General features: G+C 43.7%; 1 protein-coding gene and 1 pseudogene across 3 annotated transcripts; one reads left to right on the top strand and one right to left on the bottom strand.

The window, feature by feature from the left end:
• On the top strand, nt 1-16,271 carry LOC135526308 (synaptotagmin-like protein 4). Of its 3 annotated transcripts, none has more exons than XM_064954566.1 (17): nt 1-284; nt 7,250-7,424; nt 8,671-8,886; nt 9,226-9,335; nt 9,616-9,733; nt 9,865-10,020; nt 10,120-10,225; nt 10,413-10,518; nt 10,661-10,758; nt 10,901-10,987; nt 11,391-11,569; nt 13,494-13,596; nt 13,944-14,105; nt 14,239-14,341; nt 14,450-14,576; nt 14,749-14,957; nt 15,504-16,271. In XM_064954566.1, the coding sequence occupies exons 2-17, from the start codon at nt 7,306-7,308 to the stop codon at nt 15,644-15,646; spliced, it is 2,142 nt and encodes a 713-aa protein (XP_064810638.1). In that variant the 5' UTR covers nt 1-284; nt 7,250-7,305; the 3' UTR covers nt 15,647-16,271. The 3 variants fall into 3 exon arrangements, with proteins under 3 accessions (XP_064810638.1, XP_064810637.1, XP_064810639.1); XM_064954565.1 differs by having other exon boundaries at nt 7,253-7,424; XM_064954567.1 differs by lacking the exon at nt 8,671-8,886 and having other exon boundaries at nt 7,253-7,424.
• Nucleotides 16,110-27,012, bottom strand: LOC135527236 (sushi repeat-containing protein SRPX2-like; annotated as a pseudogene).
• Between the last annotated feature and the right edge of the window lie 44 nt (nt 27,013-27,056).

The following is a 27,056-nucleotide window of genomic DNA, read 5'->3' on the forward strand; positions in this document are numbered from 1 at the left end:
GTACGGGGTTTGGTTATTTACTTGTGGATACTACTGGTATTGAATTAATTAGCACTGCTTCGGCTTTTTTTCAGAAAAGTAGGGAAATGGAGCAGAGGGAATGCACCTGCTGCGGAAAACGTCTGTAGCTATTTGTCGCCCCACGGCCGTCACAAATTTTCCATATCTTCCGGGATGTGATGATTATAACCAACGCTGAAAGTCAACAGTTTCAGAGTGCAGGAAATAGACTGGAAGGTAGACTGTGGGAGGCACGCTGACACATTGCAGCAAAGGGTTGAGCGGTAAGTTGAGTTTGTTGTGATCTATAACATTCATTCAAACTGTTTTATTGAATTACAGTTGCAATCCAAAAAAATGTTTACACTACAGTAAATTGTTGAATACCTTTTCCTGATATGGGAAACCTCCCTTAGGAATGATTTACGATCCTCGATTCATTGACGTTGCGAACAAATGATATACCCGTGCACTTGTTTTGTCCGCTACCAGTCTGCTCTGAAAGTTGTATTATTCCATTTGATTAGTTTTCATCTCCACCCTCCCAAGATTTGGGAACGAAAGAAAGTGGTATGGTGAATTAATTTGAATCACAATCGAAGTGAAGTTTTCGATTTTCTCAATGGAATTAAAACACCGTCTGGACAGGTGTTAAAATACATTTTTTGAGACTGACAAATCTTCTATGAACTATATTTGCGCTCGCTCATTTAGCAGCATTTCTTATGTAGTGTTGTTTTATTCAGCAGATCATGTGTGTTGATAAACAACTGCGCTTTTTCAATAATGTCCAATTAACAGGATGTGTTGCCAACACAATCTTAAATCCAGCCACATCATGCATTGTCTCTAGGCCTACAATAGATTTGTTTGATTACATTTGGGCTGTTAACAAAAAATGCAGTAGGCTACATTTGATTGTTTTGTTGTAGCCTACTGTATTTTTTTCTAAGTCCTTTTGGCAAATTAGGTAAATGACATACTTTGAAATAGTCCTACATTTGCTGTTAGACTTACATTACTTATTGAGTTACTGTCAAGAAAATTGCACATTAAACTTTGCTATTCTCATGCATTGTTAAATTGGAATTAACTTTACTTTTATAATAGCCTATACCCACAATGAGACTATGTTTACACAGGCAGCCCAAATCTGATATTTTGGCAAAGAATCTGATCGGTCAAAATACCAATTAGTGGCGAAAACATCGGAATTGGGCTGTAAACACAACCTAAGATGCCCTGGAAAATGACTGTATGTGGAGTTTTCTTTCCTGTATTCACCTTTTGTTTTTTCTTTTTGTTTTTACTGACGTTGGTATTCGTTCAATTTGTCCTCACTCTTTCTGTTGATATCCTTCTTAGTGTCTATTGACTCTAGAAATATCCCAGGGCACTGTCATCTTTGTTTCTGTGACACACGCATTCCCTTGAAGTAGGCAGCTGCATGCTGAGCTGCCCTACAAGGCATTGTACACTTCTCAAATGTGAGTCAATTGGCCTCAAGCGTTAAAACAATGAGGAAAAAGTTTCTCTCCAAAGTTCTGCGTGAGTGACAGCATAGCACACAAACACTGTGGTAATGAGGGCTATGGCATTGAAATCAAGTTTTTTTTTTCTCTGCTTAAACTCCCTCAACATTATTAGAATTAGAAAAACTTTATTGTCCACCCAATGTGTCTTTGGCTTCACAACATAAAAACAGACATGAAAGCCATCAGGACTCCATCATCCTCAAAAATAATAAACGATACGAACTACAAAAGTGCAAGTGCAGTTTCCCGTTAGACACGTTATACATTGGTCTAAAAGCCACAATCAACATCAAGAATTCCTAGTAAAAAATACATCATCATTAAGACTGAAGGGCACCTGATCACCTCCATGATTAAATAATTAATATGTATGTACATCAGGATCTGAGACTTGGGTCAAATTACTTTTTATAGATATTCTTAGATATCTCCTCCCTGAGGGGAGCTTTTCAAACTGGAAATAGTGGATGGTCATTAGCTGTAGTCAGTGCTTTGCTCTGAGTGCTCAGCACTTGTAGTGCCTTTAGAAAGTATTCATACCCCTTGACTTATTCCACATTTTGCTGTGTTACATCATGAATTCAAAATGGATTAAATCATTTTTTCCACTCACCCAGCTACACAAAATACCCCATAATGACAAAGTGAAAACATGTTTTAGAAATGTTTGCACATTTATTGAAAATGACATTTTCACTCTAATCAATACTTTGTAGAAGCACCTTTGGAGCCAATTGCAGCTTTGAGTCGTCTGTATCAGCTTTGCACATTTGGAATTGGGGTTTTTCTCCCATTCTTCTTTGCAGATTTTCTCAAGCTCTGTTAAGCCGTCATTGACTTGCCAAGTTAAATAAAAAATAAATAGGCGGAGAACAGCAATCTTCAAGTCTTTCCACAGATTTTCAATAGGATTCATGTCTGGGATTTGGATGGGGCCACTCAAGGACTTACATTTTCCAGCTTTGCTTTGGCTGTTTCCATTATTTTTATTTTAAATTTTTACTAGGCAAGTCAGTTAAGAACAAATTGTTATTTTCAATGACGGCCTAGGAACAATGGGTTAACTGCCTGTTCAGGGGCAGAACGACAGAACGACCTTGTCAGCTCAGGGATTTGAACTTGCAACCTTTTGGTTACTAGTCCAACACCTTAACCACTAGGCTACCCTGCCGCCCCATTGATCATCTTTGAGATGTTTCTACAAGTTAATTCGAGTCCCCTTGTCCAATCAATTTAATTTATCACATGATTTGGAAAGGCACACACCTGTCTATATAAAGTCCCACAGTTGACAGTGCATGTCAGAGCAAAAACCAAGTCATGAGGTCAACGCAATTAGAGCCGTCGGTAGAGCTCAGAGAAAGGATTGTGTCGAGGCACAGATCTGGGGAAGGGTACAATTATATATTTTTTTCAGCATTGAAGGTCCCCAAGAACAAAATGGCCTCCATCATTCTTAAATGGAAGACGTTTGGAACCACCAATACTCTTTTTAAAGCCTGCCGCCCAGCCAAACTGAGCAATTGGGGGAGAAGGGCCTTGGTCAGGGAGGTGACCGAGAACCCGATGGTCCCTCTGAGAGAGCTCCAGAATTTCTCTGTTGAGATGGGAGAACATTCCAGAAGGACAACCATCTCTGCAGCACTCCATCAATCAGGCCTTTACGGTTGAGTGGCCAGATGGAAGCCACTCCTCAGTAAAAGGCACATGAAAGCCCGCTTGGCGTTTGCCTAAAGGACGCTCAGATCATGAAAAACAAGATTCTGTGGTCTGATGAAACCAAGCCAAGCGGTTTTCTACATTGTAGAATAATAGTGAAGATATCAAAACTATGGAATGGCACATGGAATCATGGGGTGGCAGGGTAGCCCAGTGGTTAGAGCGTTGGACTAGTAACCGAAAGGTTGCAAGTTCGAATCCCCGAGCTGACAAGGTACATCTGTCGTTCTGCCCCTGAACAGGCAGTTAACCCACTGTTCTTAGGCCGTCATTGAAAATAAGAATTTGTTCTTAACTGACTTGCCTAGTAAAATAAAGGTTAAATTAAAAAATGTAGTAACCAGAAAAGTGTTAAACAAATCTAAATATATTTTATAGTTGAGATTCTTCAAATAGCCAGCTTTTGACAGCTTTGCACACTCTTGCCATTCTCTAAACCACCTTCATAAGGTAGTCACCTGAAATGCATTTCAATGAACAGGTGTGCCTTGTTAATTTGTGGAATTTATTTCCTTAATGTGTGTTAGTTGTGTTGTGACAAGGTAGGGTTGGTATACAGAAGATGGCCAAATCTGGTAAAAGACCAAGTCCATTTTATGGCAAGAACAACTCAAATAAGCAAAGAGAAACGACAGTCCATCATTACTTTAAGTCATGAAGCTCAGTCAATACAGAACATTTCAAGAACATTGAAAGTTTCTTCAAGTGCAGTCACAAAAACCATCAAGCGCTATGAAGAAGCTTGTTCTCATGAGGACCGCCACAGGAATGGAAGACCCAGAGTTACCTCTGCTGCAGAGGATAAGTTCATTAGATTTAATTGCCCCTCAGATTGCAGCCCAAATAAATGTTCAGGGTTCAAGTAACAGACACATGTCAACATCAACTGTTCAGAGACTGCATAAATCAGGCCTTCATGGTCAAATTGATGCATAGAAACCCATTACTAAAGGATACCAATAATAAGAAGAGACTTGCTTGAGCCAAGAAACCCAATCAATGGACATTAGACCAGTGGAAATGTGTCCTTTGGTCTGAGTACAAATTTGAGATTTTTGGTTCCAACCACCGTGTCTTTGTGAGATGCAGAGTAGGTGAATGGATGCTCTCCACGTGTGTGGTTTCCACCGTGAAGCATGGAGGAGGAGGTGTGATGGTGCTTTGCTGGCGACACTGTCTGTGATTTATTTAGAGTTCAAGGCACACTTAACCAGCATGGCTACCACAGCATCCTGCAGCGATATGCCATCCCATCTGGTTTGCGCTTAGTGGGACAACCATTTATTTTTCAACAGGACAATGACCCAGCACACACACACACACCTCCAGGCTGTGTAAGGGCTTTTTGGCCAAGGAGAGTGATGGAGTGCTGCATCAGATGACCTGGCCTCCACAATCACCCTACCTCAACCCAATTGAGATGGTTTGGGATGAGTTGGATCGCAGAGTGAAAGAAAAGCAGCCAACAAGTGCTCAGCATATGTGGGAATTCCCTCAAGACAATTGGAAAAGCATTCCAGGTGACGCTGGTTGAGAGAATGCCAAGAGTGTGCAAAGCTGTCATCAAGGCATAGGGTGGCTACTTTGAATAATATAAAATATATCTAAACCCTTTTTTGTTTACTACATTATTCCATATGTGTTATTTCATAGTTTGATGTCTACACTATTATTCTACAATGTAGAAAATAGTAAAAATAAAGAAACCTTTTGAATGAGTAGATGTGTCCAAACTTTTGACTGGGTTTGTGTGTGTAAAATCTTGGTCGACCAACAGCCTATCGACCAGTAAATTGGGGTCAGCCCTAGTGTGAATACTAATGTAAATGAGATATTTCTGTATTTCATTCTCAATAAATTGGCAACAATATCTAAAAACATGTTTTCACTTTGTTGTTATGAGGTATTGGTGAGAATTAATATATTTAATCCATTTTGAATTCAGGCTCTAAATGTGGAATAAGTCAAGAAGTATGAATACTTTCTGAAGAAACTGTATATGTTATTGAACTGCTTTTTGAGGTTTGCTAACTATCTTGCTATCCATATTTGCTGCCCTGGACAGTTGTCCTCTTCTGGGCACTCGGGTTTCCATACCATGTGGTCATGATGAAGCAAACAATACTTTTGTACACTATTTCTCGAATGTGCTGGCTCAAACTATTCCTGAGCAGATAAAAATGTTGCCTTGCCTTAAAAATGTAGTGTGTTCACAGTAAATTCAGAGTTGTCCAAAAAATTGAAGTGCCTTTTTTTTTTTTTTTTTTTAAACGGTCAATTTGACTATTCAATGTCTTCTGAGGTTCTGGATTCACCTAGAGATTGAAGCTCATAATTGGAACATGGCCGATGACAGGCTTGATGTCAGGATTAAACAAATGGTTTAACCAGTGCACTCCGCCCGCCGCTCTATGTCCTTAGAGGGTGGGAACCCTGTGATATGCTGAGCTCGTGTTGTTTTTAGCTTTCCTGTTCAAATTCCCTCAAGCAAACGTTCACCCTGTCAGAGGGGTTTAAAACCTCAAGGATCCTGGATCCTATTTGTCATCATCTATCTATTCTATATGCGTGCCAGCATCTGTCAAAGTAAGATAAGGTAGAGACTATTTTCCCATGTCATCCTGTCCTAATTTACTATAGGATGACATGTCGAAATAAAATCACTATCTGTATGTCAACAAATGTTTGTACCTGACTCAAAGCTCAAGATATACCAAGGCAGGGCTGTTTTCTTTCCTTGCAAAGGATTTTCTACATGATGTAAGCATATACAGTACAACGTTATAGGCTTAGTTTGTTAAAGGTGTTGTAGTTTGGTGTTTACTCCAGTGGAAATGACACCGTACACAACATTAAGAATACCTTCCTAATATTGAGTTGCACCCCCATTTGCCCTCAGAACAGCCTCAATTCTTCAGGCCATGGACTATAAAAAGTGATGGTAATCCTCCAATGCTTGCCACAGCATGTCCTTTGGGTGGTGGCCCATACTTGAGACATAAGGGAAACTGTTGAGCATGAAAACCCCAGCAGTGTTGCAGTTCTGTGTTCGGCACCTACTACTATACCCCGTTCAAAGGCACTTAAATATTTTCTTGCCCATTCACCCTCATGTCTCAAAGCTTAATTAAAAGTCCTTCTTTAACCTGTCTCCTCCCCTGTATCTACTGATTTAAAAAAAGGGGATTTAACAGGTTACATCAATAAAGGATCATAGCTTTCACCTGGATTTACCTGGTCAGTCTGTTTTGGAAATGTTCCACTAGTCCACCTTCTCTCATTTGTCTACAGCTGGGCCATCTCAGGGTGTTGGCTCTAAGCTAGGTCATTGTGTTGTCTGGGTCTGTCCATGTGTGCAGAGGGTCCCTAGTTCGCGCCCGGGTATGGGCGAGGGGACGGTCTAAAGTTATACTGTTACACTTGCCAGCTCCATCTTCCTAATTACCCAGCCAGCTCCAGCAAGGTGGAGTGAGAGGCTTCTGACACTGGCAGCAGCAGCCTCACTAGTGGAGGAGGTAAAGGTAACACCATCCACTAACAGTCCCCTTTGTCTGTATGTCTGCTAGTCCTGCACTGTCTACCCCTCTCTACCAGTCTCTGTCCTTTCCCCTCACAGCAAGCCCTCCCATTGTTTAAACGCGCACTCTCTCCTCTCAGTGGTCCACTGTAATGCTGTGCTCTTTCTGAGTAGCCTGTACTGTATATGAGGTTGTTGCTCATGTACTGAAAGTGGGTCCTCCATTAAATGGACATTAGCTGGGGGAAAAGCCTCCGATCAGCTTTACTCCATCTTCAATGCTGCTGATGTTTGGGATTAGGACTTTCACACTGGTTCTCACTGATATCATGAGGGATTTCAAATGTAAGCTATGGTGCTTGGTAAAGCAGGAGAAAAGTATTTTCAGGCAGAAGCCACAAAGGACAAGTTATAGATGGATAAAACATGTTCCCATTTTGTGCCTTCTGAACTCAGCCCTGTTCTCTTCTTTGGCTAGCAGGAGCCTGTCTGGCCTAGGGTGACAATCCCTAAGGGGCCTGGGACGGAGGTGCAATGCCACAAGCTGCAGACATGATTAATGTGGCCTTCCTGACCGACTCGGAGCGGGAGCTGATCCTGGAGGTGCTGCGGAGGGACGAGGAACTGAGGCAGGCTGAAGAGCACCGTGTCCGGTGAGAACTCTACTCCCGAGCTGCATCTCAATAGTCCTAAAATGGCTTCCTCCTGACGTTGTCTCATTTCCTTAATCTGATCTAAAAAGACAGGACCGCTGAAAGCGATACAGGGCATGCTGGTGGCAATCTAGCATTCACCTCATTTACATTTACATTTAAGTCATTTAGCAGACGCTCTTATCCAGAGCGACTTACAAATTGGTGAATTCACCTTCTGACATCAGTGGAACAGCCACTTTACAATAGTGCATCTAAATCATTTAAGGGGGGTGAGAAGGATTGCTTTATCCTATCCTAGGTATTCCTTGAAGAGGTGGGGTTTCAGGTGTCTCCGGAAGGTGGTGATTGACTCCGCTGTCCTGGCGTCGTGAGGGAGTTTGTTCCACCATTGGGGGCCAGAGCAGCGAACAGTTTTGACTGGGCTGAGCGGGAACTGTACTTCCTCAGTGGTAGGGAGGCGAGCAGGCCAGAGGTGGATGAACGCAGTGCCCTTGTTTGGGTGTAGGGCCTGATCAGAGCCTGGAGGTACTGCGGTGCCGTTCCCCTCACAGCTCCGTAGGCAAGCACCATGGTCTTGTAGCGGATGCGAGCTTCAACTGGAAGCCAGTGGAGAAAGCGGAGGAGCGGGGTGACGTGAGAGAACTTGGGAAGGTTGAACACCAGACGGGCTGCGGCGTTCTGGATGAGTTGTAGGGGTTTAATGGCACAGGCAGGGAGCCCAGCCAACAGCGAGTTGCAGTAATCCAGACGGGAGATGACAAGTGCCTGGATTAGGACCTGCGCCGCTTCCTGTGTGAGGCAGGGGCGTACTCTGCGGATGTTGTAGAGCATGAACCTACAGGAACGGGCCACCGCCTTGATGTTAGTTGAGAACGACAGGGTGTTGTCCAGGATCACGCCAAGGTTCTTAGCGCTCTGGGAGGAGGAAACAATGGAGTTGTCAACCGTGATGGCGAGATCATGGAACGGGCAGTCCTTCCCCGGGAGGAAGAGCAGCTCCGTCTTGCCGAGGTTCAGCTTGAGGTGGTGATCCGTCATCCACACTGATATGTCTGCCAGACATGCAGAGATGCGATTCGCCACCTGGTCATCAGAAGGGGGAAAGCCTCATCAACTCAGTATTTCACGAGTGCAGATGGAAACAGTCACTAGACTTTCAACATCCAGTTATGCAAAGATGTCAACACAGACACCAATAGGCAAGGGTCTAACCAATGCCCCCCCCCCCCCCCTGTTGTTTTAGGAAGCTGAAGATGGAGCTGCTGGACATTATGAGGAAGGGCGCCAAGCGTAGCAGTGGGAAGTACAGTGAGCGTAGCTGCGGCCGCTGCCAGGAACCACTTGGTCCACTATCTGCTGGCTCCAGCCAGTGTAGGGCATGCAAACACCAAGTGTGCCACAACTGCTGCTCAGTCTGCCCCAATGGATCCTGGGTGTGCAGTGTGTGTGCTAAAGAGGCGTAAGAGTCAATTTCTCTGTACTGTACATCACCCCACCCTGTCTTTTAGTATCTAAATGGTGACGATCCCTGTGTTTGCTGTATCTATATGCAAAGCGTGATGTTTTTGTTAATGTCAAAGACTCTCACTGTACAACACCCACAAGGAGACGGTAATACTGTCAGCGGGTTTACATTTCGTGGATGCACGCTATGCATATCTGTTGCATTCTAAACTTAACTAAACTATATTTTTCTGTTTTTATTTTTACAACGTTTTTGCACTGTCAGCATGTCACCCTTAGCGTTGTGGTCCATATATTTGATGATGTGGTAATGTGTGGTGTTATTTTTCTCCAGTGATCTAAAGAAGGTCACCGGAGACTGGTTCTATGACCAACGAGTCAACCGCTTCTTCACCACCCCTGGACACGACATAGTGAGGACTTCCCTCAAAAAGAGGCCCCCACGTGAGTCCAGGAACCACCAAGTTGTGGGCTACGCTCTATTCAATTGGTAACCCTAAATGACTTTCACTGCTGGTGCAGAGTGGAATGTCAGTGGTGTGGCAGCATAGCAATTTGTCCTATTTTTCTCTACTCAATTTCAATATTGATATGTAAGAAGCTCCGTTTATGCACTTTTTTTCAATGGCACTTCCCAGTAGGGAAATCCCTGTCTGAATGAATGACGCCACTGTCAGCATATTACCAGTTGCCTGTCATGCTAAAGCTTGGTGTTCTGTTTTAGTGAGGAAGAGGGAGAACATGGGAGCGCTCCTGTTGAACAGTACAGAGTTGAACCCCAGCCAGCCCACCACCCCTGTTCCCCAACCCAGACTGAGGGACCTAGCAGCCTCCAACAAGGAGTGAGTCCTATTTTTATCTGGGGTGACAACACATGCTTTACAATCAATAGTGTGATGCAGTTACTGTAATATGTGGATGGAGTTTCAATTCAACATATAACATTTTGACACTGTTATTTCAACCTTCTCAGTCTGCTAGACGAAGTCTCCGAAGAATCCGTGGGAGTTAATACAAAGGAGCAGCAGGAGCAACAGCAGCACAGGGACAATGAGCCTGCAGAGAAAGCCAGCCTGAACATTGTCATGACAGAGACCGAGTCCTCTCTTGGGACTCCTCTCTTACCAAGGTAAGTCTACATCCAAACAAATAGACCTATAGCATTAGCGCTACATGCTAACAAAACTACTTTTTTGTCTGCTCATTATGAATGGTGTTTATGATCCAGGAAGGAGGAGAGCACAGGTCAGTCTAGTCCAACAGCGACCAGTATGAATGGTCTAGTTAAAGCTGACCTCGTCAGTAGCCACAGCCCCACCTCAGATGCAGACACGGTAAGGAGACCGTTTACCTTTCAATCAGGTGTTGGGGTCAGTTCCATTTTAGTGCAGTCAAGTCGGCAAGTGAAAAGTCCACATGAAAAATAATGGAATTGACCCGAACCCTGTATTAGTCCTCATGTCTCCAGCCAATACATATTATACTGTCACACCTGACTGTAACCCTTGTCTCTTTCCATAGTCCTCCGTAGTAAGTCGTCGTAGTGTTAGTTCTGGCACGGGGTCTGTCGCATTGGAAGATGGCGGCCTGTTCAAGAAGAGCGTCAGACGAGTTCAGAAACCCTCCGGTGAGACTCTTGTGTGTCTGTCGCCTCGGAAGCCCTGACTCCCAAACTCTATTCAAATATCGTTTTGTTTTAAGGGCATCTGGCCTGCTTGTGTTAACAAAGACATGCTCCATTTGAATGCGTCTCCATGGGTTTCACTCAGAATTCACGTCTGTGCTGGACCTGCGTGAGGAGGGGGCTGAAGCATCAGAGGGCTTTATGGGTGACCGGAGCAAGTCGGTGCCTGGGCTCAATGTGCCAGTGAGCAGTACCTCTTCCTCATTATAGACTAATGCATAAGGCTTCACTATACTACAAAATACTTCCTTATAGTGCTAGTATTGGTGAGAGATGCAGTTGCAATGTCTTTTTCATGATTTTAAATGGTTTGCTGTGCTTGCAGGATGATGAGGAGGATGAAGACATTGATAACTTGGTGAGCATCCATAGAAAGGTGTGCTCAAGTACCTCAAATCTTCGCGGCTCCAAGGTAAATGCATGCGATTCTCACTTATCCTATTTTCAAAGGTTCTAGTTAGTGTGTGATGCTATTTTTAGAGTTCTTCAAGATATTTATTGAACCAGAACTTTGAGACAATTCAGGATATCCTGGTTTGTGTTGTGAGCTGCTGCCTAATTAAGTTACCATGGCAACAAAATCTCATGCTAAAATTTGCTTCAGGGCATGCAAATTTGACTGACCTGATTTTCATTGTCACAGGCCTCATTTGTGTGCTTTCCAGGAAGTTTATGTTACTTGATTGAATATGCTACATTTACCTTTCTGGTCACAATTTTTGCTCATTTTGAATTCCAAGTTATAGAATTGTAGTCAATATGAATGCATTTAAACCAACTACTAACAGAAGTGTGTGTGTGTGTGTCCACCACAGAGCACACTGGGCAGTCTGATGAGTATTTACAGTGAGGCAGGAGATTATGACAGTGTAGAGGTGAGCGGGGACATCGTGTTCTCTATCAGCTACGATGACACCACCCAGAGCCTGGCCGTCCTCGTCAAGGAGTGTCACTCGCTGGCCCACGGGGACGCCAGACGCCAGCGCTCAAACCCGTGAGTGTCCCCTCAGGACTAGGGTTTAACAGTTCTCTCAGTAGGAAATGATGGGTGCATCTCAATAATGTTTCCTCTCCTTCATATCCCCACATCTGAAAACACTGGGTGGATGAAAGTCATGGTGGATGCTGCTTTGGAATTTTCTTTCAACAAAGCTGCTTTGCACTATTCAGATGCATTCCATCATGTCATTGCCAACAGTGATAGTATTCCCCCACTCCTTCAAGTGAGACCAACACTATTCTACCGTAGGTTGCAATAAGTCTCGTCATGTTTTTACGATGACAGTAGATGAGATGCATTGTAGAGAATGATTCCCTTGTAATCCTGTTGTTCACTCTAGACACACACTTCAGTGTTATTACTGTATGACATAATGTAGATCAGGATTCCCAACTGGCGGCCTGCGGGCCAAATGTGGTTTTATTTTGCCCCCCCAATTTTCTGAGCAACTTTTATTTACTGTTGAACATAACATTAAAAACACCAGGAAATCATCTACAAGTGATTTTTAATTGAATAAATTGGTTCAAGTATTCCCATACATAATAGAGAGAACCATGTGATCGTATACAAATGTAAGCAAGGTTTGAATTGATTTTTAGTCAAACATATCTGTTTGGGCTTTTTGCGGTCAGTTTGCCGTTTACAAATTATTTGTATTTATGTTCCGGCCCTCTGACCATCCACTCAAGAACAAATTGTCCCGCAACTGATTCTAGTTGATGATCCCTGATGTAGATCATCTTCGATAAGACCCTGTCCTGTTTACAAAATGTTTGATGTGCCCAGGGGTCATTATCAGAGTTCCAAAAGGAAGAATTGTAAAGGTTACATTTAACGGAAGAAAAATAATTCTACATTTGTAGTTTGGAAATGTAGGCACTTAATATTTTGACTTAAATAACAGAACAAAAATAGAAACGCAACGATTTTACTCAGTTAAAGTTCATATGAGAAAATCAGTCAGTTGAAATAAATAAATTAGGCCATAGTCTATGGATCTCACATGACTGGGAATACAGATATTGGTCACAGATACCTTAAAAGAAATGGGCCTCACAATGGGCCTCAGGTACTCGTCACGGTATTTCTGTGCATTAAAATCGCCATCAATAAAATGCAATTGTGTTCCTTGTCCATAGCTTATGCCTGCCCATACCACAACCTCACCTCCACCATGGGGCACTCTGTTCACAATGTTGACATCAGCAAACCTCTTGCCCACACGATGCCATACATACAAATTCTCTAAAATGACATTGGATGAGATTAATTTCTCTACCATAAGCATTTAATTCTCTGGCAACAGCTCTGGTGGACATTTCTGCAGTCAGCATGCCAATCGCACGCTCCCTTAACTTGAGACGTCTGTGGCATTGTGTCCTGTGACAACTGCACATTTTAGTGGCCTTTTTATAGTATCCAGCACAAGGTGCACCTGTGTAATGATAATATAATATAATAATATATCCCATTTAGCAGACGCTTTTGTCCAAAGCGACTTACAAGTCGGCTGGGACCACTACTTTTACATATGGGTGGCCCCAGCGGGAATCGAACCCACGACGCTTGGCGTTGCAAGCGCCATGCTCTACCGACTGAGCCACACAGGCCACATGATCATACTGTTTAATCAGCTTCTTGATATGCCACACCTGTCAGGTGGATTGATTATCTTGGCAAAGGATAAATGTTCACTATGACGGATGTAAACCAATTTGTACACAATTTGAGAAATACATTTTTTGGGGCATATGGACAATTTATGGGATCTTTTATTTCAGCTCATGAAACATGGGACAAACACTTGACATATTTTCTTCAGTATAGTTTATTGGTATTGCAGAACCAGATGGAATATGGCTTCATTTGAACTCTTTAACATGTAGGAAAATATTCATGTTTTTTTGTCCTGCAGGTATGTCAAGTGCTACCTTCTCCCTGACAAGTCTCGCATTGGCAAGAAAAAAACCAGCATTAAACATAACACAGTGGACCCCACTTACAATGAGACCCTAAAGGTGATGGCCTCTGGAACTGCAGTAGAATTAGATGAACACTGATGAACTTTAACCCTGTATACATCCCTTATTACTCAATGGCCGGTTGTTAAGTTGATAATGCCGCCTCCTTCAGTAGGCAGTAAGATTGATATTGGCATTCAAGATAAGGAGAGTTAATCGCCGTTAGTGAAAGACAAACAAATATTGATTTTGTTGCTGCCCTTTTTAAAAACTCTGAGTATAGTGAACAAGCAACTCTGATGCAAAGGCCAGAGAGGGTGGGTGGAAACCTTTACTAAGATGTAGTTGACGGCTCAGTGAGAGCAGGGTGTCACTCTCTCACTTCATCTCTTCTCCTCATTCAGTTTTCCATCAGTCGCTCCCAGGTGCTCAATCGTTCCCTCCAGCTCTCTGTCTGGCACCATGCCCGCTTGGGTCGTAATGCCTTCCTTGGAGAGGTGGAGGTGCCTCTGGACTGCAGGAATCTCGACGCAGGCCACGAGGAGTGTGTGGCGTTCGTGGGAAAAGTAAGCCTGAATAGTCTCATCACTAGGGCTCAGTTGTTCCTGGTCAGGCCCTACACATCAATCACTAAATGTATTTCTAATCTACAGTACAACCCTGTGGTCTAGTGGTTTTACTGACTATTATCCTCTATAGGCGTCACCACTGCAGTCCTCTGCCTTCTCTCAGTACAAAGGAGAACTGTTGATTTCCCTGAAGTATGTCTCGACCAAGAATTCACCCACTGAAAAGACCAAAGGTAGGAGTGCCCGTGTCGACAGAACAAACTCACAGAAAAGCTCAGTCAGCACTATCTGTGTCAGACCAATCCCTAGCAGTGGCTGTCTGACACCACTATCTCCCCTAGGCAAGAGACTCTCTCTTGGCAAGAAGACAAAGACGGAGCAGGGAGGGGAGTTGCACGTCTTGATCAAAGAGGCCAAGAACCTGACTGCAATGAAAGCAGGGGACACGTCGGATTCCTTTGTGAAAGGGTTAGCTTGGCGGCATGATGTCACTAATTCTCTACGTTCACTCTAACAGAGATACATTTTGTTTCATCATCCTCACTTGCGATTGTGCAACTCCTGCTCATTTTAAGAACATTTTTCAGCCACCTAGCCTTCATCAAAATGTAATCCTTCTCACTCATGCTTTTAAACCTAGATACTTGTTGCCATCGAAGGCCAAGTCCACTAAGAGGAAGACTCCGGTGGTGAAGAAAACTCTGAACCCTCACTACGACCACACATTTGTGTACAAAGACCTAACCCTAGACCAGCTAAGTGAGATGTGGCTAGAGCTGACAGTGTGGGACCGGGAGGCCATGTCCAGTAATGACTTCCTGGGTGGGGTTCGACTCAGCACAGGCACAGGTAATGACACAACACCTTTTTATCTTCCTGGGTGGGGTTTCGACTCAGCAAAGCCACAATTAATGACACACAACACCGTGTTGATTTATGGCGGGGAAGTCTCAGTTTCTATCCCTTGGCAGTATTGCTCTACCGTTTTACATGTTTGATTTACTATTCCGTTGCAGGTCACCTATTTTTCCAATGTTAAAGTTGGTAGTAAGGTGAAGCTACCTCAGTTTAAATTACTAAGAGCAGTAGGCCTGTTGTTAAAATAAATCTCATTCCCTGACATTTCTGTCCAAATGTGTGAAGTCTGGTGGACCAAAGCGTCAAACTTAAGCTTTTGTTAGCCAATACAGAAAGACCGGGAGTAACTCACGGTGCAGATAGCATTGGCTTCATTGGCTAAATCTACCAAACAATCCCACAACACCTAATGGTCACACCCACTAAGGCCAACTTTGAATCATTATCCCAGGCTTATATGCACAATAGCCTGGGGACGAGGTTAGGACAGGACAGACCTACTTTAGTTCACTGTTTTTCTGTTGCCCTTCTTTTCAGCCACACTGAAGGTTGGGAAGGAGGAAGTGGAGGCGGATTCTACAGGGGAGGAGGTGACTCTGTGGCAGAAGATGATGCAATACCCTGACTCGTGTGCAGAGGGCAGTCTTCCATTACGCTCCTCTATGGGCAAGAGCAAGTGAAGATGCCACACTACCTCGTAACCTGAAAGAAGAGCTATGGAGACAGGGCAATCCCTCAACTTTTTATCACCATCATTCTGTAAAAAAACAAAAAAGACTAACCGCAGGCACTATTACGACACGATTGGCCTAAAACAAGTGATTTGAAAGCAGTGTAAATTCACCGGATAGCTTGAGGTTTTTGATAGAGGTATCATTTCATATTTTTAAATGTAAGGTTGTCAACTATACAAATACTTTTTGAGATCAATCGACACTAACCAAAGTTTAGATCAAATTTGAAAAACTCCTGTTTAACTGACATTTTATCGAAGCTGAATTCTATCCATGTTCAGCAAACCACTCATTAACTGTGGCGCTTCATGGGGGTTACTGGTGTTTCAGTTTCAGGCAGAATCTCTGTTCCACTCTTAAGGCATTGAACCAGTTTTGGTCCATGTCACCTTGGGTTATGATTCATGGTAATTGAAAAAAACGACTGTGCATATGAATTTTTTAAATATGTAAATATTACCATTTGCACAAAGTGAAGGAGACTCATTTTATTTCTGAACTTTTATGCTCTTTTGAGTCCTATGACTGTATCAAATATTTAATTCACCAAATAAATACAAATATGAAGTGACTGAACCTTTAATCATTCACGTTTGTTATACCCGTCTGTGCAGTATGGAAGGTGAAGTAAAGGTACCTATGTTTCATCCTCTAACAATACACCAACAATCTCTATACTTTCAGATGAAGAGATCTTAGCCTGTTTTTCAGGTTTATCAGCCAATGGAAACATTTGACTAGCAGAGCTGTTATCTGTTTTCTTGTTTCTCTCTCTATTCTGGGCCAGCCTTCCTCTGAGCTGATATCTTTAAAAGTGTCTGACCTCTCCAAGCCAACAGGGGGCACTCTTAGTCACAGACGTCTCTAACTCCAACCGCCTCCGTTCTTCTTCGTCCAAAAGGTTATTGTCGATGTATGAGAAGAGCTCATCGGATGTGGTGGGTGTGAGGAATCTCTCGTGGTCCAAACCATCCTTGTCCAGCAGCACCATGTTGAAGTAGGATCTGGAGATCCGGAAAGCCTGCCTGTACCACAGTACGAGGTGACCATTTCGTGTCAAGTCAGTGATGGTGTATTACATTGCCTGAAGATGCAGTGCAGCCAACATGATTGGACACTCGTAACAAATGGATCAATAGTCACTTTATTAATGATTTTTACATATCTTGCACTACTCATCCCAGATGTGTATATACTGTATTTTATACTGTCTAAGCTGGTCGGTCATGGCCCATCCATATATTTATATGTACATATTCCATCCCTTTTACTTAGATTTGTGTGTGTGTTAGGTAGTTGTGAAATTGTTAGATATTGCTGCACTGTCGGAACTAGAAGCACAAGCATTTCACTACACTCGCAATAACATCTGCTAACCATGTATGTGACCAATACAATTTGATTATGGGAAGTCACCTTACCTCAGACCCTCATTGACCTCAGTGTCCAGGTGACGTCCCTTGATGTGGCCCACTTCGAGGAGGGGACCCTAGCAGCTCAATCACTGTCACTCCTCTTATGTCCAGACCACAATCTGCTTTCTAGGCATGAAAACACCCCAAGCATGGTCACAATTCATACAAACGAGGTGCTCATATTTCATTCACTAAACAGCTATTTATTAAGTCCTGTAGTAACTACCATTGAGAGCAGAAATTCCCTGACTTGCAGATGATACCCAAACCATCCCGGTGTCTCAGACTCACCTGTACCATAAGATTCTGGAGCTTGTCGTCTCCATGGGCTACGTTAGGTGCCGACACAATCAGAAGCCTCCTCTTCTCGTAGAACCGGTCCAGGAGGCCAGAAGCTGTATCCACATCTGTTTTAAACTCCATTGCACAGTACACATGCACACACCATCTAAAACAGTATGGTTGTTGGTATAATCACTTTACATGTATGGGTTCAGTTGAAGACAACAAACCAGATGGCCATGCTCTCATTGGTTCTCAATACTAACGGACGCACTCGGCAGGGGCCTCAGTTCAGCTGTGGTCGAACTGGCAGACACGGCTGGAGATCCCCCTCCTCTCCTGGCCCCTGTCACAGTGGTACTCGCACACCGCCCCGTAGTTGTTCCCGTCAGAGTCACAGGTGAGGTAACCATTGAGAGGGGGCTTGAGGACTAGACACTGGGGAGAGATGGAAAGCAGGATCTCTATTGTTCACAAAGCAATTGCTGATCTAGGATCAGTTTAGGATTTAAGATGATATGGACATAGGGACATGATCCTTGATCAGCACTCCTACTCTGAGACGCTATAGGGGAATTCCCTTTTTATGCACTTTTCTACCTACGAGTATTGTGACCTTGAACTTAAGCATGACAATAGCATGCTATTCACCCACTATTTGTTTTCCCAGGGTGGAGATGGAATAAATTAAGGTGTGTCTACAGATACACCGTATTCTGACCTTGACCTACACTAAATGACCAAAAGTATGTGGTCACCTGCTCGTCGAATATCTCATTCCAAAATCATGAGCATTAAATATGGAGTTGGTATCCCAGGTAATGCTATAACAGCCTCCACTCTTCTGGGAAGGCTTTCCACTAGAGTTTGGAACATTGCTGCGGGGACTTGCTTTCATTCAGCCACAAGAGCATGAGTGAGGTCGGGCACTGATGTTGGGCAAATAGGCCTGGTTTACAGTCGCCGTTAAAATACATCCCAAATGTGTTCATTGGGGTTGAGGTCAGGGCTCTGTGCAAGCCAGTCAAGTTCTTCCATACCAATCTCAACAAACCATTTCTGTATGAACCTTACTTTGTGCTGTTAACATTGTCATGCTGAAACAGGAAAGGGACTACAAACTGTTGCCACAAAGTTGGAAGCACAGCGCTAAGAATTCCCCTCACTGAAACTAAGGGGCTTAGCCCGAACCATGAAAAACAGCCCCAGACCAGTATTCCTCCACCAAACTTTACAGTTGGCACTATGCAGTCGGGCAGGTAGCGTTCCCTGGCATCTACCAAACCCAGATTCATCCCTCGGAGTGCCAGACGGTGAATCATGATTCATCAGTCCAGAGAACGCGTTTCCACTGCTCCAGAGTCCAATGGCGGCAAGCTTTACACCACTCTAGCCGACGCTTGGCATTAGCCTGCTCGGCCATGAAAACCCATTTCATGAAGCTGACGAACAGTTCTTGTGTTGACGTTGCTTCTAGAGGCAGTTTGGTAGTGGTGTTGCAACCGAGGACAGTCGATTTTTACACGCTTCAGTGGCCCCGTTCTGTGAGCTTGTGTGGCCTACCACTTTGCGGCTGAGCCGTTGTTGCTCCTAGACGTTTCCACTTCACAATAACAGCACTTACAGTTGACCGGGGCAGCTCTAGCAGGGCATAAATTTGATGAACTAACTTGTTGGAAACGAGGCATCCTATGACAGTGCCACGTTAAAAGTCACTGAGCTCTTCAGTAAGGCCATTCTGCTGCCCATGTTTGTCTATGGAGATTGCATGGATGTGTGCTCAATTTTATACACCTGTCAGCAACGTGTGGCTGAACTAGCTGAATCGACTCATTTGAAGATGAGTTGGGTTGAAGAATGTGGCGATTTCCTTTTGTGCGTAAAGGCTCTCCAAACCTCTTTTTTTATGATTCATATATACTTACCTAAACCTAAATAATCTATGTTTTTCAGTGGCAGGGACTGGGAGACTAGTCAGGATCGAGGGAAAGATGAACAGAGCAAAGTACAGAGAGATCTTTGAGGAAAACCTGCTCCAGAGCGCTCGGGACCTCAACTTGGGTCGAAGGCTCACCTTCTAACAGGACAATGACCCTAAGCACACAACCAAGACAACGCATGAGTAGCTTCAGGACAAGTCTCTGAATGTCCTTGAGTGGCCTAGCCAGAGCCTGGACTTGAACCCCATCGAACATCTCTGGAGAGACCTGAAAATAGCTGTGCAGCGACAGTCCCCATCCAACCTGACAGAGCTTGAGAGGATCTGCAGAGAAGAATGGGAGAAACTCCCAAAACCCAGGTGTGCCAAGCTTGTAGTGACATACCCAAGAAGACTCGAGGCTGTATTTGCTGCCAAAGGTGCTTCAACAAAGTACTGAGTAAAGGGTCTAAATACTTATGTAAATAAGGTGTTTCCGTTTTTGAAAACATTTTTTGCTTTGTCATTATAGGGTGTAGTGTGTAGATTAACAAAAAAATAACAATTTGATAAATTTTAGAACAAGGCTGTAACATAACAAAATGTGGAAAAAGTCAAGGGCTCTGAATACTTTCCGAATGCACTGTTTGTTTGTCCAGTAAGTCTGGGCTTTACTCTAGTCCAAATATCAGGTCATTGTGTCTGAATGTCAGGTTACTGTGGTGCCTTACCCTCCACACGAACAATGAACTTGCAGGCAGCCCTGTTTCTGGCTTAGTCATGTGCTGTGCCGGATAATGTTCATCCCCTCTTTAAAGTTGGTATCTGGCCCCTGGCCTATCAGTGTTACACTGCAAACAGACAAAGAACACCACGTGATTCACCTCCTGATAAAGCACAGGGGAAGAAGGAGGGAATCTTTAAAAAAAAAAAAAAAGTTTTTTAAAGTACTGTCATACTCCAGTGTTTTATGTGCCGTTTCCGAGGCAACGGGGGGGGGGGGTTTAAATGTTAACACCCTCTGTTGGTCTGGGTCAATTGAATCAATTAATCTTTTGAGTGAGGGGAACTTTGAAGATAAGAAATATCAATTGGTCTTGGTTTTGAGACAAAGACAGAAAAAGGAAATGAAACGTGGAAAGAGCGGTACTAGATGAGTATCTGTGTTGTGTTTATGTGGGTGGGAGACATGCCCATGGGAGCTGCCGGGGCTTATAAAAGTTAGGAACAAAACGGCACTGGAAAAACAATTAGCTTGGATTCCAAATGTTTTTTGACATTTTTGCCGTGCTTACAGGGTGCATGCATCTCATTAACTCATGGAAATAAAATGTAAAAAATCTGCTGACTTAACTACCACTGACTTTGACCATTCACTTACCTCCAGGCATATCAAACCAAACACCACCTGGGTTTCACACCACAGTGAAAAAGCATTCATGAATCATGTCAGTATACTTGGACGTGCTGACTAAACATATGAGCTATACTTGCACAGATGGACTCTGCCCCACTCCAGGACCCCCCATCCAGACAGGTACGAGAGTGGTCCCCCCTCGATCCGGTACCCCAGCTCACAGATGTAGCCACAGCTGGAGTCCACCACATAACCCTGGGTGCAGTGGTACGTGCCATGCCAGATCAGGTGCAGCACGTTGCAACGAACCTCTGTGGAGTCACCATAGTCAACAAGATAGACCCTGAGTATAACAAACATTAGGAAGACCTTCCTAATACTGAGTGGCATAACCCCCTCCCCCTCCCCCCTCCCTCAGAACAGCCTCAGTTCACCGGGGCACAGAATCTACAAGGTTTCGAAAGCATTCCACAGGGATGATGGCCCATGTTGACTCCAATGCTTTCCACAGTTGTGTCAAGTTGGCTGGATGTCCTTTGGGTGGTGGACCATTCTTGATACACACGGAAAACTGTAGAGTGAAAAACCCAGCAGTGTTGCAGTTCTTGATTCAAAATGGTGTGCTTGGCACCTACTACCAAACCGGTTTCAAATGTTATGTCTCGCCCATTCAGACTCTGAATGGCACACATACACAATCCATGTCTCAAGGCTTAAAAATCTTTCTTTAACTTGTCCCCTCCCCTTCATCTACACTGACTGAAGTGGATTTAACAAGAGACACGAATAAGGGATCATAGCTTGCATCTGGATTCACCTGGTCAGTCTGTCATGGGAAGAGCAGGGTCCTTCATGTTTTGTACACTCTGTGTATATTACTCCTATGAAGGTTTTTTCTAAAGAAAACTCAGGGCCTTTAAAAGAAAAATTAACAATAGAGGACATGGACAAAAAAAAGACAATCACCTGTATCTGTCTATAATCAGCCTGTACTCACGGTGGCAGTGACTGGTCCCAGACCAGCGGCGGTTGGGCATGCACTGCACCGAGGATCTGCCCAGCAGCTTGTAGCCACGGTCACAGGTCATCTCGCAGCAGGTGCCTAGGGTGCTGCAGTAGCTCTCTCGTCGGGGGGAGTGGCAGGTCACATCCCCATTGGCCAGGGTCAGAAAGTGACACCATCTTAGATCTGCATCAAAACAATATTGTTTAAACACACACTGGAACGCAGCGCCAAGACCAATGTGCTACAGACATGCCAAGAGACACTGATTTCAAAACAGTGTTGTGGGGTACGTAGATGTCAAATCTGTGTTGTTGATAATGTTAGTGTTGTGACTGTGTGGTTCTCCGTAAATTACTCCTGTAGTTCAGTTGGAGAGTGTAGTACTCCTCCTCTGGCACAACCTCATTGTAGCTGCTGTGCATTGTGGTTCCAGAGCCTGAAACCAACGACAGCTCTAAAATCAGTCATAGCAACAAGGCATAAACAGATGAAAACTATTTGTCAGCTACTAATGTATTTATGGGCGATATGTACTTTCTTTCCCACACATTAACCTACATGAATAATTTTGCACGCCCAATTTTTCAGTTTTTGATTTGTTAAAAAAGTTTGAAATATCCAATAAATGTTGTTCCACTTCATGATTGTGTCCCACTTGTTGTTGATTCTTCACAAAAAAATACAGTTTTATATCTTTATGTTTGAAGCCTGAAATGTGGCAAAAGGTCGCAAAGTTCAAGGGGGCCGAATACTTTCCCAAGGCACTGTATTTATCAGCTTATTTGTGATACGTATGAAATGATTTTGAGGTAGAACATGAAGAGTAGAATAAAGGTCATGCAGAGAACCTCTAATGCTAATGGTTTCCCCACAAAGTCTCAGGTTCGCACGGCCTGAATCCTGGTCCTTTCCTGAGCCATTTCCATAAAGGGAAGTTGGGGAAAAAAAAAGTCCAGTGAAAACTAGTACATCTCTGAAAAAGGGCCAGGCTTTCTGGTTTGCTAAAGTTTCATTCAACTCAACGTAAAAGTGTTGTAGCGTCACATGGAAGGAAAAAAAGATAGCAAAGAAAGTAGGAAAAGGACTTAACTGGGCACACATTGCACTGAATGTGCACTGAGATCATGACCTTCGACGATGACAACGTTGGAGTGCAGAGATCCTCTCCTCCATTTTGAGTGTATTACTGTAACTAGTTAGTCTTTTTGCCTCATCGTTTTCACTGTAGCTTTAAACCAAGGAGCTGAATCTAACTTTCCATACATTACGTCTCCCTTACCACACTCATTCTTTCCCCTCACTTGTGGTCTATCTTATTTCATAAACCCAATCTCTTGAAGGATATTTAAAAGGGACTCTTTTGTTTAGAAAAAGGGCTGCCGGATTAGATTCTCCCCCCCCCCCTGTCTCTCCGCTGAGTACTTGTGGTCCAGATACTAGCTTACCCAGTAGACAGGGGCTAGCCAATGTGTAATTTAGACCAATGGAAATTCAACTCATGGTGACAAATCTCAACAACGTTTCTAATGATGGTAATTTGGGCACTTGCAATAGACTGCTAAATGTACAATGATGTTTACTTACAAACACCTTTCATCAAATGCCTTATTTACAGTCTGACTCTGAATAACACATAAACATGCCCTCAGATTCCTAGCACCCAAGTCTCCCTCGTGTTTGCAAATTCAAGTGAGGATAAACAGACTCTTTGGCATTCAAGACAGTTTTACATTTCAGCAGCGATTGAAATCCTTTGTACCATTTCTCATAATAAGGCATGCATAAGTGGTATTAATATTCAAATATCTCTTTTACATTATTACACTAACGCAGGCAGCTGCTATGGCCGCCTGCAGGTTGTAAAGCAGATAGACACAGCACGCATCACAGTGAGACCAGCCAGGAACACTTCCCACTGCTCTCGGTGAGGCGGTTACTTTACCAGAAAGACATGCAATGACCACTGCAGGGAGAACATCCAACTAGGAGAAATGAGTCATTCTGGAGAGGGTGGATTTCACAAGCCAACTATTCACAGCAGCCACACTGCACTCGTGTCAATGGATATATTCTCATGTTGAGGTTTAGGAAGTTGATTTCAGATCAGCATCCTTTGTAGTTCAATTGGAAAAGTGTTCAATTACAGGAGAACATGTGACTAATAGCAATGGTGAGACATAGCCAGAATCAATCCATTAGTGACTAGATTTTGGCTTTGTGGTTTTGCTTTGTAATCAACTGGCAGCAGGCATGAGTTTGGGTGGATCTAAGGTGACTCGAATCACTGTCTCGTAGGGGCCAAATGAGGGTCTTGGCACAGCTGGTCTGTGCACACTCAACCATTTGTCTGTGATTGGAGATGTAATTACACAGGTCTGAGAAGGGGTGACATTCTCAACAGAGGAGGGCTAGATAGAAAACTCAGGTGACTGTAGGCTTACTACAGTGATGACTTGTATTCACCTACAAAACTTTTTCTTAATGAAAAAATGCATGGATGGGATATTTGGGCTTCTTTGCTCTCTCCTTTTGTAACTGAAAAATAATGTTAGAAGAGTGGTTGAGTTTCTGTAAGGAAATACTCCCTGCTCTCTTTGTAATTCCTTCAGGTCCCTCTAAAGATCCCACCTCGGCTACTTCTATTTACTGCGGTGATTGAGGTATTTATTTTTTATTTCACCTTTATTTAACCAGGTAGGCTAGTTGAGGAACAAGTTCTCATTTGCAACTGCGACCTGGCCAAGATAAAGGATAGCGGTTCGACACATACAACAACACAGAGTTACACATGGAATAAACAAAACATACAGTCAATAATACAGTAGAAAAAAAGAAAAGAAAGTCAATATACAGTGAGTGCAAATGAGGTAAGATAAGGGAGTTAAGGCAATAAATAGGCCATGGTGGCGAAGTAATTACAATATAGCAATTAAACACTGGAATGATAGATGTGCAGAAGATGAATGTGCAAGTAGAGATACTGGGGTGCAAAGGAGCAAGATAAATAAATAAATTCAGTATGGGGATGAGGTAGTTGGATGGGCTGTTTACAGATGGTGCAGTGATCTGTGAGCTGCTCTGTCAGCTGGTGCTTAAAGCTAGTGAGGGAGATATGAGTCTCCAGCTTCAGTGATTTTTTTCAGTTCGTTCCAATTATTGGTGGCAGAGAACTGGAAGGAAAGGCAGCCAAAGGAGGAATTGGCTTTGGGGGTAACCGGTGAGATATACCTGCTGGAGCGCGGGCTACGACTGGGTGCTGCTATGGTGACCAGTGAGCTGAGATAAGGCGGGGCTTTACCGAGCAGAGACTTGTAGATGACCTGGAGCCAGTGGGTTTGGCAACGAGTATGAAGCGAGGGCCAGCCAACAAGAGCGTACAGGTCGCAGTGGTGGGTAGTATATGGGGCTTTGGTGACAAAACGGATGGCACTGTGATAGACTGCATCCAATTTTTTGAGTAGAGTGTTGGAGGCTATTTTATAAATGACATCACCGAAGTCGAGGATAGGTAGGATGGTCAGTTGTACGAGGGTATGTTTGGCAGCATGAGTGAACGATGCTTTGTTGCGAAATAGGAAGCCGATTCTAGATTTGATTTTGGATTGGAGATGCTTAATGTGAGTCTGGAAGGAGAGTTTACAGTCTAACCAGACACCTAGGTATTTGTAGTTATCCACATATTCTAAGTAGGAGCCGTCCAGAATAGTGATGCTGGACGGGCGAGCAGGTGCAGGCAGTGATCGGTTGAAGAGCATGTATTTAGATTTACTTGCATTTAAGAGCAGTTGGAGGCCACGGAAGGGGAGTTGTATGGCATTGAAGCTCGTCTACAGGTTAGTTAACACAGTGTCCAAAGAAGGGCCAGAAGTATACAGAATGGTGTCGTCTGCGTAGAGGTGGATGAGAGAATCACCAGCAGCAAGAACAACATCATTTATGTATACAGAGAAGAGAGTCGCCCCGAGAATTGAACCCTGTGGCACCCCCATAGAGACTGCCAGAGGTCCGGACAACAGGCCCTCCAATTTGACACGCTGAACTCTATCAGAGAAGTAGTTGGTGAACCAGGTGAGGCAGTCATTTGAGAAACCAAGGCTGCTGAGTCATCCAATAAGAATGTGGTGATTGACAGAGTCGAAAGCCTTGGCCAGGTCGTTGAATACGGCTGCAAAGTAATGTCTCTTATCGATGGCGGTTATGATATCATTTAGGACCTTGAGCGTGGCTGAGGTGCACCCATGACCAGCTCTGAAACCAGATTGCATAGCGGAGAAGGTATGGTGGGATTCGAAATGGTCGGTAATCTGTTTGCTAACTTGGCTTTCAAAGACCTTAGAAAGGAAGGGTAGGATAGATATAGGTCTGTAGCAGTTTGGGTCTACACTGTCTCCCCCTTTGAAGAGGAGGATGACCGTGGCAGCTTTCCAATCTTTGGGAATCTCAGACGATACGAAAGAGAGATTGAATAGGCTAGTGATAGGGGTTGCAACAATTTCGGGAGGTAATTTTAGAAAGAGAGGGTCCAGATTGCCTAGCCCGGCTGATTTGTAGGGGTCCAGATTTTGCAGCTCATTCAGAACATCAGCTATCTGGATTTGAGTGAAGGGAAAATGGGGGTGGTTTGGGCGAGTTGCTGTGGGGAGTGCGGGGCTGTTGACCTGGGTAGGGGTAGCCAGGTGGAAAGCATGGCCAGCCGTAAAAAATGCTTATTGAAATTCTCAATTATAGTGTATTTATCGGTGGTGACAGTGTTTCCTAGCCTCGGTGCAGTGGGCAGCTGGGAGGAGATGCTCTTATTCTTCATGGACTTTACAGTGTCCCAGAACTTTTTTGAGTTTGTGCTACAAGATTTCAGCTTGAAAAAGCTAGCCTTAGCTTTCCTAACTGCCTGTGTATATCGGTTCCCCACTCCCCACTGCATGGAACCTATTATGGGCCATAGATGAGACTGACAGGGAAAGCATGTGTCTGTACAGGCAATAATGATTTTATAGTAGTTTACGAAAATATAGTTACAAAGTATGTCCGGATATAATCATAACTACTTATTCAGCATGAGGAATAGAATAACATTTGCATGCATTCTGTACATCAAGGCTACTGCCAAGTTTAATCTTTGAGTAAAGAACCAGAATAGTCCAAGTGCAATGTATCTGCCCACTGGTCACAGACGTGAATTTAAGGTATAGTCTACGTTAGTTCAACTGAAATGACGTGATAACAACGTTGATTAAACCCGTGTGTGCCCTGTGGGTGGTCTTACCCTCATTGTGTCCCAGCAGCTCTCTGATAAAAGGCCACCAGGAATAGTAAAGGGATATGGAATCGTGACATGACAACACGGTCTTTACGCGCAATAATTCAGATAAATGTGATAC

This window comes from Oncorhynchus masou, chromosome 32 (assembly GCF_036934945.1).
Source record: "Oncorhynchus masou masou isolate Uvic2021 chromosome 32, UVic_Omas_1.1, whole genome shotgun sequence".
NCBI lineage: Eukaryota > Metazoa > Chordata > Actinopteri > Salmoniformes > Salmonidae > Oncorhynchus > Oncorhynchus masou.